We start from the raw sequence: 17108 nt of genomic DNA on the forward strand, positions 1-17108 counted from the left end.
ACGTCATTCCTGAAATCACCAAGCGCAAAGTACTCAGGGGAGAGGTAAAATAATGACCATCCCTCCCTCCAACATTTCAGTGTTGAAAAAAATAGGGTCACTTGTGTCACGCACTCTACAAAGGGATTAGAGTGCGTCACACGAGTTACCTGGCAGTCTGAGAATCAGGCTAACATAGTGTGTGATATAATAAATAAGAGAGATTTTACGGGGATAGTAACAAAGTTCAATTCACCTAAAAATTGTCATCAATGATGACTGCACTCCTTTAGACGCAAAGTACAATTCTGAATTGTAACCCACAAATTATTAGAGGGCCACCATTACAAAACACTGGGTTAAAAGAAACTGTTGACCTTTGTCAATAGCCTCCTGCGCAGACATTCTTGTACCTCGTCATCTTCGGAGGAGGCTAATAATTTGCGGGTGACAATAAACTATTGTCCTTCATTAAAATCGATTCTAAATTTTTTGGGTGCACTTAGGGTGATTTTGCATGGAACAATACTACAGTGCGATGAAGAGCAGTGTAGATGTTATCTTCGGTTAACGTTCTTTATTTGTGTGCGTTCCTTTTTTAGTTGCGGTTTTCGTGTTTTACTTGCGTGCTTCCATTTTTTATTTGCTTGCTTTCTTTATATTATTTGTGTTTTCTTTTTTGTTTGTTTTTCAAAGAGACCAAAAAGTGATCAAACAATCGAGTAAATCTATAAATTAAAGATTTGTTCATTTCATTGCCACGAAAAGAGAGGAAGACGAGAGAAGATGTCGGTTAGTTGTTCTGGTCATCAACGTTGTCGTTAACTGTCAAATGTAAACATGACTCAGCTGGCCAATCAGAACACTTGTTGGAATGCGACTTGTGTGCTCTCTTATTGTTGTGCGCACAAACAAATGGCGCCGATCGCGCAACGTTCCCGGATAACACAAGAGAAGACTTGAAACTAGTCTAGGAAGTGGTCACTTAAAGAAAGCGTCACGAACGAAGAATACACGTTCAGATCCTATTCATTTGGTGTCTACATCAAGGTAAGTACTAACATCAACTTGAAACAGGCGCCTTATTTGAACGCGTCCTCTCGAAAAACTCGAGGGCTCGTTGCCGTCCGGCTCTCACTCTCTTTGACGAGTTCCGGTACTGCTAAGGTTAACGTCTCGGTCTGTAAAGATATTTTGGTTCATTGAAAACTTCTATTAACAGGTTGTATATGCACCTATATTTTACGGCAAACGACTCATTTTTGTCGTTTTATCGATTTCTATTCGAATTTTTATTGACGTCTTCCTATTGTGGTTATTTCGACAAGAGATTTTGCGTGAAAACTGAGCTGTTGCTTTTCTGCATGCGTTATTAAAATTAAGTAAGCTAAAAACTTAAAATGCAAATCATTAAACCTGATCAAAGACCTTTTTTTGTCTCGAAAATTGCACCAGTATCAAACAGTTTGCTAATGACAAAATTTCATCCGCGTCGAGAAATTTATCGTCGACTCCAAGGGAATTGTCGCCGGCTTGAAAAACAAGGCAACGAATGAACATAATTTATCGAAGCTTGTGTTAATTTCAAGATCATTTTTAGGTACTTAAACTAATCCTAAACGCTGTAAGATTGTTTTCAAATTCAAACTGAAAACACCAGCTTTAACGTTCACAGCAGATTTGCTTGACTGAGTATTTGCTGGGAATTAACATTTTAACAGAATTAAGCTTACGTAGATTGCCTTTCAAATGCCCGTTTGAAATTCTTCAAACTTCGTGTTTTTTGCTTAATGTTTTAATAATTTGTGCCTCTTTGCATGGTTCAAGTGAACTCAACATATGACGAGCTTTAGGATGCTGCTGATTGATTCAGAATGACATCTAAGATTATTCTTTGCAACAGAATTCTCAGAGTGTTAGCATGGTTTGCAGAAAGTTCGGGGGGTGGGGGGAAGGGCTGTCATTTCTTGTAAAAAATTTCCGGTTCAATGGGAAACATTAAAATTAGAGACAAATCATTACATTACAAAAATCAAACCATTATAGCTGTAGTCCAATTTGTCTGGGTGTTTTCCTATCTCTGAACTAGATCATCAACATAATTAACAGGTTTCTGGAAAAAAAACTAATGAAATAAGATTTTTTGAAGGGTTCTAAGTCATTGTCCCTCACATGATTGGAGGCCATATTGGTTTTCTAAAACAAAGGGAAATGTTTCGGATCCACATATGGAAGTCCGTTTCTAAAGATTTGTCGAGATACACACACATAGCTTCATTTCTTTGTTAAGGTGAATCATCTTTGTCAACAAAATAATTTGCTTGGTGTTCGAAAGGGCAATAAATATGCGGCTAAATGAAATTTGATTTGCTGGTCAGCAGTGTTGTGCTATGGGGCAGTTAAGACTCCTGTTTTTGTTGTTATCTCAATGTAGCAGATCATTTTGGATCTTAATTCAGTGGGCTCACTTGTTGTTGTTGTTTATTTTTACTCTTGCCCATCCTCGATAGGTAAGTGTAGATTGGTAGGCATTTTATTGGCTGCCTTGTCAGTGTGACAGGTGCCTGGTGATCTGTAGTAGGGTTACCATTTCTGCTACCTTGTTGTGTTTGAACGTATGTGCATCCAGCACTACCATCTTGGATACTATAAGTCTCGAAACTGACCTTGCCATATAGTTCAACCATCTTTCAAGTGACAAAGTAACATAATGGATGCTGTTATCGCTGTCTGAACAGGGAAGGTATCTTTTTATGCTCTGAATCTGAAAATGGAAATTATCTGTTATTTGCTTCTCTGCTTTGCCATCTCTTAGCAGCGCAAAGGCCCTGCTGCGTAGAAAGTCTGTTCCCTGACATCTGTGTAACCTTAAGAATGACAACTGTTGTGTTAGCTCTGGCTTAATCTTCTTGAATTCAAATTTGTGGAATCCAATTGCCATGGTTCTTAAGCAGTTCTTTTCTTTCTCACCTTTTTTTTGTTTCTTTAAAATGTGTGCAACTTGGGATTTATGTTAAAGAAGCTGTAAAGACCCATATCCTTTAATGCAATAAATTTATTCTTTTCTAGTGGAATGTGTGCTTTTACGTTTATAGAGAGTTTGTTTTTTCATTGGTTTTTGTGGGCAGCACTTTCCTTCTGATATTGTCAGGGTCAGAAATTAACCTTTTTTATATGGGCGCCAACTGGTAAATTGTGGTTGGCAAAACTTTTCGCCTGAAACTGTGCATTTGGAACTTTTTTATGGATTCCGGAAAGCAATGACCATGTGTCAAGCATTATTTTTCGCTTTCAAAAGGGGACATTTTGGAGAGAAAATGTATCCGACCTCGAATGTAATAAAGAAATCCATCTGCCCCTTAGTTTGTTGAAAATTTCAGCCACGGAAACACCAGTCACCCTCTGGCGCACACAGGCCGCCATGTTGTTACCGTGCTACCTTCCTTGCATCAGTCCCTTGAATCTCTTTACTGCGCCTTTTTTTGGCCCGCAATACGTATTTTATGAGAAACTGCCAAAAAACATGGCTATGTCAGAACGTTTTGTGTTCCCCTGTGTTATCTGTTCCCTGAACACTGGGCACTAGTGCTGTGTGTTCCCCCTTCCCTTCCCATAGAACATTTCAGTGCTGGTATTTTTTACAGGTCACAGGTCATTGTTTTACCAATACAGAAAGTATCCTAAACGTGCACAAAAGCTAAGGTTAGCTTTTATGCATGTTTAGGATACTTTCTGTATTCATATTCTGCTATCATATTTATCATTATGGTGTGATTACTTTCCGTTATTTTCATATTTCTTTTTGTTTTGTTGTATTCTGAAGTCTGTCATCTTGAAGGGAACACATGGCACTGAAATGTTCTATGGGAAGGGAAGGGGGGACACAGCACTAGTGCCAGTTGTTCGAGGGAACACAAAGCGCTGTGACACTGGCTTGCGACATTATGGAGATTGTTAACAAGAAAACTCCTTTCATTTTTATTTCAAAAACATCGGCAGGATAAAAAGTAAGTCACCTGTTGGCAAACATCTCTGAACTTAATAGTAGGTCACCCATTGGCGACCACTTGTGAAATTCTGGTCGCCAGTACTCAATTTTTAGTCGGGTTGGCGACCAGGAAGGCCCAATTTCGGACCCTGATAGTTGTTCCAATAGTACCGGTTAAACTGAAAGACTGACAGGTTTTTGGTGAAAAGTAGTTCCACCTCTGACATGTCCTTGATTCTCCTAAAACATTTTAAAAGTGTAATCAGTAATACGTCATTGCATAGAGAGATGAGGAGGAGTCATTTTCGTGGTTTTGAAAACAAGCTGCCGACCGCTAGAGTTCCGCCGGCCACTTGATTAGATGTCGGCGGTACCCGTAACTCTGGTCATAGCAATCATTTCATGACAAACAATCTCATCGTTGCTTCTTATCCATATATCTTTAAGATGGCAGAGTAACAACAAACTCAATGGTGCAGCAATGTATATGTAATCGGAAGAAAGCTTGTTAGAAAAGAAAGCTCAATTTTGTGCTGTTTGCATTAATTGTGTTTGTCACCATCTTGAATGGAAAATAAGTGGCCTGGCTAACCTCATTGCCTGATTTTGGTCGCACGCTTCCAGCTGCACTGTGCAGCATGACAGAGAAACAAAGCATCAAACAAGTGTTAGCACTAAAATAATATGCTGAAGTTGCAGTCCGGAATTTGCACAATGACTATAAGTGTTAGCACTGTAAACCCACTTTTTTCTTTCGGATTAAAAAAAGTCAGGATCCTCAGGTACATGTAGGTGAAGAAATTTGGCCAGTGCTCATTTAATCACTTAAATAGTTGTCAGACTTCATTATCGTTCATGCGACCCTATGATTACAACGTTGTTTGTTTTACTTATTGATTCCTGAATAAGCTACAGTCGACTGATTTGGTAGATAAGGCTTCCTATTGAAATGAAAGTCATTAGGAAATGCAAATTTTGCTGTCTGTACATTAACCCATTGACTCCTGGGGGTTCCCCATTGACGAGTAAAATCGTCTGGCGTTAGACAGAGTAAAGTACTAAGTATGGCCGGTTGAGACCGGTTTAGGGGTGAATGGGTTAATAAGAGCGCTAAAAATGGCATTTCCGAGCCTCAAGATTGGACTGTATTGTATTATATTGGGTATCAATGTCACTTTCAATCCTCCATGAGGTCTTTGTTTCAAATGCTTGGTCCTGATACTTTTCTACCTACTCTTCCTCGGTCCTGGTGATATTCTGGTCTACCCAAACAGCTACTGTATGCCAATAAGGGTCCATTCCAGTGTATCCCTGCATTAGAGTTACTGTAATATGTGGACGACCGTGCTTGAACAACTCCTTTACATCTGTGTGGATACAAGGTGGTCATGTTCCAGGTTATCCTGACCTCTTGCCTACTACTCTGTGCCTATACAGAAAGGCCGTGGTGGATTCTCTGCAACTGGCAGAGGTTGATGGTCATACCACTTGTGGGTTCACTCTATCCTATAGTTTCTGCACATTAGCATTATGATTATAAAGGCAACTTCATTATGGCCATCTTCAAAATAGACTGAAAATAATCCAGAAACAGCTCCAGTTGGTTGGTAGACCCAGACTTGAACCTGAAAATGTGTGATTGCAAGTCCAGTTCACTAACCATTCATCCACCCTTTTCTGATTTGCCAAGAACACCGTAAGCTTTAACTATGAAATTCCTGATCAGACAATGCGCATATGTATTTTTTTATTGCTTACAGGCAACTTATTTATTTGATCAGAGAGTATTTTCCATCCAACAGATGAATAATTCTGGTTTAATTTCAGACTGTCCACCCTGGCTGCAGTATCTTGTTGCGAGTCATCTAAGATGTCTTCCTCATCGCCAGTGGCAGAGAACTGGTGTTACACTCAGATTAAGGTCATCAAGTTCTCATATATGTGGACAATAAACAATTTCAGCTTCTGTCGTGAGGAAATGGGGGAAACACTCAAAAGTTCTACATTCTCAGCGGGAGCAAACGATAAGATGAAGTGGTATGTGGTTTGAAAACGTGGATAATAAATTATTGTTCTAGTATAAAGATGGTGAGGTTTTTGTCACCTACAGTGCTGGAAATAATTTTTCTTTATTCACAGGACATATGTCCTTTCAAATCTTCATTTTGGTCGGACATTTGACAAATTAGACCGGACATAATTTATTGACTGACAACACCTTGAAGAAGATAACTCAAGATGTGCTGGTGAGATGTTCGGTCATCGTGTGCGATCATAATGTGAAATTGGCCGGACATATTCAAAATTTGGTCGGACAATGTCGGATGACCGACTGTTATTTCCAGCACTGCTGATATGAGACTTTCCTGTTTTTTTTTTATGGGGGGATCATGCATTTCTGTGACTAAGGCTGTCATTCAAATGGATTCATTGGGTTCTAGAGAACATTTACATGTACCCTGTAGATCATGCTCTTACTTTTGCTTTGAATAAATGGGTGAAGTTAACTGTTGACTGATTCAGCTCCCTTGTTTGAGTATCGTACTAGTGTGCGGAGGGTCACGAGTTGGACTCTGGCTGACCAACACTTAGGGTCTTTAAGTAACTGAGGACAAAGTGCCACCTTTGTAATTACGTCCACAAATGGTTAGACTTCTATAAGTCTTCTCTGATAAGGAATACAAATCGTAGGCCCTGCCTTGAAGCCTTTGTTCATAATCTCTGTGGGATGTTTAGCACTTTGACTCCCATGACGGACTGAACCGGCACTAAAGTATTTTACTCTGCCTAACGCCAGACAATTTTAATCGTCAATGGGGAACCCCTTGGAGTCAATGGGTTAATTAAGATCCCACACACTATTCGATAACAGCAGGGCACAAAGTTACTGGCATCGTGCTCTGGCCTGAATGTGTTCCTAATAGCCTACTTTCGATATACAGTGTATTACACTTCAGTCCTAAACAAAAGTCATCATTTCAATGCTCTGGGGAATAAACTCATGCAAATCGTTATAATTATTTATTCCCCTAGCCTGGAGATGATGCCTTTTGTTTAGGACTGAAATTTAATGGATACGGCTGCACTTAGCAAGTTAACCAGGTTAATTTTTGAATTACCTGGTTAAATGATTCCCTAAACTTATCCTGGCTAGCCCACCTTAAACTACCTACATGTAGCAAGGTGGTTTAAAAATACCTAACCTGGTTAAGAAAATGTATTGTTTTTGCATTAATTTGCATAACCAGGTTAAAAGCTGGTTAACACCGAAGAGACGAGGCTGCATTTGTAACTGTTTTAAACTGGTTCATTTCAATTAACTAATTGGATGTAACCCGGTTAAGTAGCCTAGTACGGCAGCAGCCAATATATCGAAATTGGTCTAATAGCGCTATATAAGGAGCTTGACCACCTAGACAGGACTTATTGCAAATGTCTCTTTAAAGTTTGGAAGTTGCTTCAGAATGATTTCCTTGTGGTACCAAAATTGACATTAAATTGTGTCTTTTAGGTGTTTAAGAGTAAACCCACGTGGTTTGGATGAAGAAAGCAAGGACTATTTATCGCTGTATCTCCTATTGCTTGCTTGTAACAAGAGCGAAGTTAGAGCAAAGTTCAAGTTTTCAATTCTTAATGCCAACAGGGAAGAGACAAAGGCCATGGGTAGGTGTTTCAATTTCCATTGCGTAATTGCAAAAATTGTGTTCATAACTGCGAAGATCACAGCTTCACTTTATTTCATATCCGCAGTTCATGTAATATGATCCATTTCATATACCATTTCATCGTTCAAAGATTTTGTAGCAAATGACAAACGAACATGAAGCTCCTGAGAACATGACCCAGTACATCTTTTTTGTTGGACATTGTTTTTATACAAAGTTGGTGCAAAGGGATTATCGGAGGAGGCATGATAGGATGGGGTTGAGGGTGTACTGGGAGCTTTGTCGTCAGAAGTGTGTATGGTGTGAAGGGTGCTTATGTATGGTACATGTATAAGGATGTTCTGGATAAGTTGAGGGCGTCAGAGGATGGGAATGTTGAGATCTGGTTGAAGAGGAGGAGCAACACAGAAGATTGAACACACCGGTAGTCGTCCAGATGTTACTGCGGTGGATCGAGTGGCTCAGGAGTGGACGTTTGTTGATTTTCTCGGTGTTTCAGGAAAGGAACGTCATAACTAAAGAGCATGAGAAAATCATCAACTTCTCTTCTCAGGCAAAGGAAACCAGGAAGATGCTAAAAAGCCTGTGATTTACCAATAACCACTCTGTACTATAGAATGCAGTCCATTGAATTTATTTAGTAAAGTAAAATCTTCTTGCTTTTTCGGTGGGCTCTACTGTAAGTCATGGGTCATTGTTTTTCCCACTTCAGTATTATTTTTGGGACTTGGGGAGTGTAAATTGAACTGGAAAAAACATACGCCATAACTTACGTGTTACAGTGTGCAGTAAAATCCTTTATTTATTTAGACAGAAGCAACGGTAAGCGGGTTGTTCACAGGGCATTCAACATAAACTAAACAATCGACCATCCAGCTCTTTTCTGTTTACTCAAAATCCAAGAGTGTCGCTCTTTGAAGAGATAATATTTTAAGCAACCAAGTCTTTTTATCATCGCAAACTGAGTATAATACTTCACTTTGTTTGGATGCAGAGAGCCAACGAGCGTACAGATTCGTTCAAGGCAAAGACTGGGGATTCAAAAAGTTTATAAGACGAGACTTCCTAATGGACGAAGCTAATGGCTTGCTTCCCAATGATACGCTTACATTGTTCTGTGAGGTGAGTTTAGACGTAACTGGCTGTTGCGCTAGCCTCCCATGGGTCAATACCATTATTTTTCCGTGAATGAATGTGTTGTCTTTTAGCAGCCACTTTCACTGTAACTTGGCTCTTAAATATTGACGGGGTTCAAGTGCAGAAAGCACAACTCACCTCTCCCCAGTCCTTGCTCTGTTTCCTGCTTACCACGCTTTTAACACATCCTAATTTCAGTCAGTAGGGCCATCACTAGTACCCATCATTTGCACTAGGTACCCATCATTTGGGAATTAAAAAAAAAACAATGTGATTTTGCATCTGATACTGCTTCACACATTACTTTGTGTGTTGTTCTTGCCTTGAATGGTACAGTACCGGACAGAAGTAACCTAAGAGAAAAATCATCATGGAACGCGTTCTTGCGTTCCCCTAAATTTCTGGAAATCGCGTTAGAACGCGTTCTAAGGAAAATTTGAGAACGCAAAGAACGCAGTCTGATTTTTGTGTATTGTACACTGTAGAATACCTGTACGTTCACAATAACCTGAAAAACGCGTTCTTGTTGAAAACGAACTTGTCAAAAATGGGCAAGCTACCATTTTACGCGAGAAAACAAATTGCTGGGCATAAACATCAGCCCAATTGTACGAAAACTGAATGCTTTGGACGGTATCATCGCGTCCAGAAAGGACGAAATCCGATCTTCATTCGGCTACTTTGATATCATGGACAAAGAATTGAAGAAAAACGGTGGACTGTCTTCCATAAAACTACAGAGAATTTTCTTAGCACGCTGCAACATCACAGTCTCTGCACGAGCTCTCAAGTGAGTGCGAAGAAAACATGGACCTGGAGTGGGACTTGCAAGACGTACCGCTTGAAAATTGTAGTCGACGACGATGGCTTTAGCGATGTAATCTTTTCATATGAATGTTCCGTGAAGATTGACTCCGTGAAGATTGACCGTTCCAGTGGCCACTGTTTTCATAAAATTGAGATCCACGTCGCACAAAGGGTCAAGGTTTCCAGCATTGCATGGCGTCCTTTTCATCCGAAATCCCCCGACGAGTGTATTCATCGATCTGTTCAAGGGAGCCTCAACCCTCCCGGCTATCGCTTGCTGATTTGTTTGCGCTGAAAACTGTGGCTTAAATAAGGACGAATTCAATTCTTAACTGTGAGTGTTTTTTTTTAATGCATTTAAGTTCACGTCTGGGCTGGCATCTCCTCACGAGGAGCGAGCAACGTTTGTAAATTCGAAGCCAATGTGGACTGCATTGGCTATCAGGAAATCCTACCCCGAAACTTGTTGCCTTTGCCTTTTTTTTCTTGAGAAATATCGCGCTGGCCACCGTTTCCTGCAGGATAAATGATGTCAAATGAGCGATAATCAACTGGTGCCTTGTGGCGTGTACCACGGAACGCTGGAGCGGTGGACCACTTAAACTCGGAACGCCGGAATGCTTAATGGCGACAGTGTTTGTGTGGACGTAGAAACGGTGTGGAAAATAACAAAATAATTCACCTCAAGGTCATTCTCTCCGCGTGAAAGAAAAGGCTTTGTACTAAGTACACCATGTGTAATACTCCCACAAATGAGAGCAAGGAAAATGTATTCCCCAATCCAACCCGGTAAAATTGTGAGGCAATTCAGACGAATTGTATGTTTACCCTTGCAAATTCACGAAGATTTGCAGACATCTGCTTTTATAAGACCCTGTGTAAGTTCCATCCTGGACATGCAACATCAAAATTGCTGCTTTTTTTTTGTTTTTGTTTTTTTGTTTTGTTTTTTTTTTTTTTTGCAATTGAAATAAATGGGCAGAATAATGGAATTGAAGGCGCGTTTACACGACAGAGGAAAAATGACACGGGTCCGATAAAAAGTGGAACGGTTCCAATCATTTTTGTAAAGAAACAGTGAACTTTTATCCGTTCCGCTACGGTACCATAGGCGCACCGGTGGTTCAGTTGGTCGAGCGCCGGGCTGCCATGCGGGAGGTCATGAGTTCGACTCCGGCCGGACCAACACTCAGGGTCTTAAAAATAACCGAGGAGAAAGTGCTGCCTTTGTAATTACATTCGCAAATGGTTAGACTTTCAAGTCTTCTCGGATAAGGACTGTAAACCGTAAGGCCCGTTTCGCAAGTATCTTCTATGTTCATAACCTTCCTGTGGGACGTTAAAGAACCCACACACTAAATGAGAGGTTAGACGTGCAAAATCTTTTGTTTGGACATTGATTGATTTGGGTCTATTTGAATAATTATGAAAATTCATTCATTACTGGGCAACCATGGAGCTTGCAAAGTAAAACAGCTGTTATTGTTTCGTTATTGTTGTTCCTCAATGCCTTTCAGTCTCTTTACTTTAGTGAAAAAACTCTCTTTGCATTGTTATCACCAATTCCCTCAGCCTTAGCCCCAATCAAAGCCAGAGAAAAAGAAGTAGGATTCATTTTGCGATAGGATCTCACTACAAGTACATAACGTCCTTTTTTAAGATACTGTTCCGCTGTTCCGTGTTTAGTATTCCGCCGTTCCAGCCTTTCGGCGTCATATGATCCACGAATCACCGGCAAGCGTTTCTTCTAGAATGTTTGTTTGTTAGTATTTTCGAGAAGTAATCAACCTCAAACTTGTCAGTTGAATTAAATTATAACTACTCATCGTCCAAAGGTTTTTGTACATTTTTTGAAACACTGAAGCAACGAGAACAGATTTAGGGCATCGACACGCGAATTCCTCGTGGTGAAAATCAGTTAGCTGTTTGATGTCAAAAGGTTTTATTGAAAGAGAAGTGATATTAAAATTTAAATTGAGACCGCATTTCGCTCTTGTTTATTATCAAGTTGTCAATAGAAGGCAATTACGCGGCTTTTTTTTTTTTTTTTTTTTTTTTTTTGCCGTTTTGACAAGCGAGGGGCCAAACGTCAAGGGGCTTCTAGATCCAAGATTTAAATCGTTTCTAAACGAAAATATAACTGATTTGTATTTGCTTTACAACAGTTCTTGAACTCCAATACGGTAAATAACAGGAACGCATTCTATATTAAGGATAGGAAATTAACTAAATGGAACGCCGCCTTTTCCCGAACGCGTTCCTCTTCGTCTGAAGTTTTGGCGTTCCCGTAGCGTTCCATTTCGCGTTCTATCTGCGTTCCACGAACGCGTTCCCTGTTAGGTTACTTCGGTCCGGTACTGTAACATTCAACACAGCAAACTAATAATAATATTATTATTTTCTGAACCGTGACAGTTTAAATATTGCTAAAAAGAATCTTGCATGTGAACTCCTCATACCAAAACTCTGAGGCCAGCTGATCACAAGGAAAGAGCCAGACATTTTACCAAGAATGTGAAAATGACTTCTGTTCACGACTTGTCTTTCTTTGAAACTTCTACTAGTTAAAGCTCCATCTCGTAAGTCCATTCTTAAATGTTAAGTTTAGATATATCACATTATTTCATTGTTGCTGTACTTGTTTCTTCATTCCTTTGCAGGTTAGTGTGGAAGGTGACTCAGTCAATTTATCTGGCTCATCTCATACGGCAGCTCTCAAAGTACCAGAGTGCAAGCTATCAAAACACATGGGATCACTTTTAGACTCTGGAACATTCAGTGATGTCACTCTCTGTACGCGGGGCAGAGAATTTAAGGCCCACAAAGCTGTACTAGCAGCGCGGTCCCCCGTATTTGGGGCAATGTTTGAACACGAAATGGAAGAAAGTAGAAGAGGTCGCGTGGAAATTAGTGACATTGATCCTGATGTATTTCATGAGATGTTAAAGTTCATTTACACTGGTAGCACGCCACAGCTTCAAGGAATGGCTGATGATCTCTTGGCTGCGGCAGACAAGGTTGGATTTTCAGTAAAATGTAGCTGATTCTTTAGCCATCAGGGTGTATATCAGTTTTACCCATTCCTATATGATCATGTATAGGAGATATTATGAACGTGAGTGCGTTTCTTGATTTATGACCATGAGTGGTGTTTTGAAAGTTCTTGAAATGCATGAGCAAGTTCGTACAATTTTTTATCTGTTATATACTCAACAGAATCACAATATTGCTTTGTTTCCATAGCAACTTCCATACATGTATTGCACTCTATAACCTCTTTATGCATTCGTTGTTGACCAATCAGAAATTCGATATTTTGTTGAGTTTATACATTTAATAAGTGGCCTTACAGAGAGCATTGCTATGAATTGAACGAGATGAGGAACGGATTTAGGGCAGCTGGTGACTTTATGCCAATAAAGAAAGCTTTAGTATTCTTGAGAGCTTCAAAAGTTGATCTTGTACATTTGTACATTTCCATGCATATAGGTCCCTTTTGCTGGCAAATTGGTGTCAAATTTCCAGAGTTAATCCACCATTCATTCCTTTATTTATTAACAAGGCACATATCCATAAAAGACTTTATGCAAAAAGTGCTCAGTGAAGCAACTACAATAGTCAGTGAAAAACTAAAATATTCACGGGATCAACAGCTTGAAGATATTTTTGAGAATGGCCATGTCTGTGATTGCATTAATTAACATTTATCTCTGACTGAAGATTTTTCTTTTCAGTATGATCTTGACAGACTCAAAGTTATGTGTGAAGAGGCATTGTGTTCAAATTTAACAGTAGACAATGTTTGTGACGTACTTATATTAGCGGACATGCACAGTGCCACGCAGCTAAAGGCTCAGGCTCTCGACTTCATCAACAGGTGAACTTTGAACCCCTTGTTTTGTTATTTACTTTCCATGTTGTAAACGTCACCCCAGTTGGAATTACCTAACAAATGTAAAAAAAAACACAACAGCAACTATGCGACCATCTGTGCTTAAGGTGGAGCTACAGTGTAGGTCAACGATTATGTAACTTGTTAGGGATTGACAAGCATGCATGACTTCAGGAATGCTCAATACCGGTACTCTTAAATAAGAAAACTCCATTCCAAGTTCAGGATCACACCACGTCCAAAAACTAAAATAATTCTTTCCAGTACCCTACAAGACTCTTAGTGCCAACCCGTTAAAGAAAATAATATTATAACGCAGTGTTCACCTGGAGAACCCATTTTTTCCCACAGCCGTGCAACTGATGTGATGGAGTCAAACGGTTGGAAGACTCTTGTAAGAGATCACACGCATCTTATAGCAGAGGTTTTCAAGGCTTTTCTAGCCTCAACACAGACACCCTTGATAGGACCACCAAGAAAGAGACAAAAGACGTCGTAAGCTTTGTGGATGCCTGCATTCTTGTAAAAAAGATGATATTGAAATATGTAAAATTATGTATATCTCCCTTCAGGGAACAATCAGTTTTATCCAAGACAGACGAAAAAACTACAGGTTACAGACTACTTACATGTGTAATAAAATGTTGGCGTAAAAACTTGTACCCTACCTTTGATTCGCATCTTCTCTCTCTTTATTACTTTTATGCTTCCCATCTCTTGCTGCTTTTCAAAATGTGTTGGGTAATTTTGCTTTTTCTTATCCTTTGTTATGCATTCACCAGTCATCCTTATATTCGTTTGTTATAAAAAAGCACTCCTTTCTTTTTATGCTTTTTGTGCTTCCTCTCTGTCCATCCTTTTTTTACTTTCTCACTCAAATTAAAGAGAGAAAATTGGTTGTTCCCTGAGTGTGTTAAAAGAAATCCATATTCTTGAATATACCAGTTTAAGCCATGTACATTGTTAATAATAATAATAATAATAATAATAATAATAATAATAATAATAATAATAATAATAATAATAATAATAATAATAATATTGTCAGAGTGAAGTGTTTGAGTGTTAGGTATCTCATCATGAAGAAATGGTTTAGTCCCACAATACCAACTTGTACAAGAGTGAGATCACTAACATGATCGCAGCACTTAGAACAACTGTGTTGCACAAAATAGCTTTCATTTGGTCGGTTTGATTTTTATAAGTCCAACAAAAGCACACGAGAACATTAGGTGAGCTTGGTTTGCACTCTTGAGCGAGTAAAAAAAAAAAGCTGATGGTTTCGAAGACTTTTTTCTAACCTTAAATTTGAGCAAAGTGCAGAAGCTTATTAAAAGGCTTAGACGTAGAAAGCACCGACTTGATGAGGTAATAGCCTTCCGTATATACATGTATCTGCTAACTCTAACCATGATTGTTCATAATCTAACCTGATATGAGTGAATGGTACATGAAGCCAAACTATTTTGCCAATGATATGCTCAGAATCACATGATTTTTTTTTTCGTGCAATTTGGAATAAATAAGTACTTGTAGTTTTTTTTAAAGGACTACAATTTTGCTCGTCATTGAAAAAATTTACTCTTATTTATTCCAAATTGCACTCGAAATCATGTGATTACCTATACAAATTTTTGTGACAATAATTCAAAATATGATCAAGCAAAATGTAGCTTTTTTTACATTTGACGTTTTGGCCTAATGAAGATCAAGAATTTTTTTCAGTAAAAACACTTGTCCTGCAACAATAGTATTGTTTAGTGTAATGTAAATAGTAAAATCTAATCCTGTAAAAGCAGACTGCGACAGCGACCTTATTACTGAAGTGACAGATGACTCCATTGCTACCAGCTCACTTTGTTCTTCTTAGGGGAACTTGACCATGCAATGCACAGCAATATACATTGCATTTGCATTTGTGCGGCACCTAAAGCAAACCAATGCCCTTGAAAGTGGAATTGCTATCATGCTTATATTATTGGTAATGGTCTATGAGAATTAATACCGCAGCTATCAGCAAATCTTTCTGTGAAGCATTTCACGGGGAAACCAATTTGTTCTAGTTTGGTGTTCTTACGGTGTACTTGGTTACCCCTGCACTGACGGGGGGATTGTTCGTGTCCATTTGTGACTCGACAGTGGCAAAGCGAGCGTTTTCTTGTGCATCTACTACTATGTAAATAAAGTATTATATTGTCAAGTCAACCCGCATTGACTTTAAAAAGAAGCCTGAGTGGCAATTTCCATACTGGGGTTTGTGGATGAAAATTTTCTTTTTTTTACGTCATTTTACTGAAGGTAAAGACCTATTTTTAGAAAGCCAAGTTTTTGCAGTAATTAAGTATTAGCAGCAGTGGCTGTGTAGTAAGACGGCACTTCTGCCAAGTAACAGTTATGGCCAGAAACGCGGGTAATTAGGTGGACGCTTAAGTTTGAATCCAAGCATTTGCTACCCACTTCCATCCACCTTGCTGCGATCAGAGCCTCTCTAAAACTCGCCAGAGGGGCGAACAAGATAGGCTCTGCAGAAATCGTGTCGAGTCTTTTGAGTCGACGTAGCCCAAGTTTCTGGGCTAGTCACTCCGGTCAAACCGGTTAAGGCAGCGCGCGCATCATATTTTTGACAAGACGAAGGTCAAGATCGAGCCCTTCGTGAAGAACCTTAAATAACAATGACCACAACCAGGTTTTCTGAGCCCGCGAGACTGAGTACCCCCAGCAAACCATTGTTGTTTTAACGAAAACCGCTGGTCAGCAACCTGGTTCTGGTCATTGCTGTCTAAGGTCTTCCGCCTTTCGTACGAAAATCAATATGGCGTCTGGGAGTGCGATCGAGAGTTGGCCTGGGTTTGAAACGTCTCCAAGCAACGGCTTGCGCATGCTCAATAAAGACGTTACACGATTTCTGCAGAGTCCTTTCCTTCTCGTCGAGTTAAGAAAGGCTCTGCTGGCAGGGTGCCTATTTCTAGCAATGTTTGTAGTTTAACGACGTGATGAGGGTAAATGCAGCTATTTGTCTTAATGAAAGGACTGGATATTAGGCGACACTTTTTGACATTGAATGTGTGAATTCCCAGACGATAATGATGTTGAAGTTGGGGAAAAGAACACGCAGACACTTGTCAAAATCGTCCTGCGTCCAATTACCTGCATTTTCTGGACGTATCTGCCAAACAAGGGGACACGCCGTGGAAGTAGCCCGCGTAGCAAGCGCTTCCGTGGAGTTTCATAGAAGAGAACTTTTGAGCGAACAAAAAATGAAGAGGGGGGAGGGGGTGGAGAGGAGAGGAGAGAAAGAAACTCCCCACTCTCTCTCTCGCTCTCTCGCCCCATTTTTTTCTCAGTCAAAACATCGAAAAGCCCGCTTCTCAATATTTCTCTTCTGTGGCCTCCGCGGAAACGCATGCGCCTTAGGCTACTGTGGAAGAGAGAGAGAGAGGTACCTCGTTCTTCGTCACTCCCCATTTCTGTAGTGTGTGGTTATCAGTTTACTTAACACGAAACATTTTTTTTTGGAAAAATACTTAGTACGAGGAAAAGGTCAAGAGAATATTGGTTAGAGAAGAGAGGACCCCATTATGGAAACAGATGCACTTTTATTTGTAGCTTTATGTACATGTAGGTATTTAACAATGAGATG

At 39.7% G+C, this 17108-nt stretch overlaps 1 protein-coding gene across 1 annotated transcript; it reads left to right on the forward strand.

Moving 5' to 3' along the window:
- Positions 1-896: 896 nt before the first annotated feature.
- Positions 897-14132, forward strand: LOC138013120 (speckle-type POZ protein B-like). The gene is made up of 7 exons (XM_068860101.1): positions 897-1029; positions 5795-6004; positions 7479-7630; positions 8627-8754; positions 12237-12593; positions 13311-13453; positions 13820-14132. Exons 2-7 carry the CDS (start codon positions 5838-5840, stop codon positions 13965-13967), a joined length of 1095 nt encoding a protein of 364 aa, XP_068716202.1. The 5' UTR covers positions 897-1029; positions 5795-5837; the 3' UTR covers positions 13968-14132.
- Positions 14133-17108: the final 2976 nt, after the last annotated feature.

This window comes from Montipora foliosa, chromosome 8, assembly GCF_036669935.1.
Source record: "Montipora foliosa isolate CH-2021 chromosome 8, ASM3666993v2, whole genome shotgun sequence".
Taxonomy (NCBI): Eukaryota; Metazoa; Cnidaria; class Anthozoa; order Scleractinia; family Acroporidae; genus Montipora; species Montipora foliosa.

What these genes read in the sequence shown, in the direction of transcription:
- LOC138013120 (XM_068860101.1), top strand. Translation starts at nt 5,838, where the DNA reads ATGTCTTCCTCATCGCCAGTGGCAGAGAACTGGTGTTACACTCAGATT. An exon ending in CGCTTACATTGTTCTGTGAG is followed by an intron (nt 8,755 to 12,236) that starts GTGAGTTTAGAC and finishes ATTCCTTTGCAG; the next exon opens with GTTAGTGTGGAAGGTGACTC. An exon ending in TCTTGGCTGCGGCAGACAAG is followed by an intron (nt 12,594 to 13,310) that starts GTTGGATTTTCA and finishes TTTTCTTTTCAG; the next exon opens with TATGATCTTGACAGACTCAA.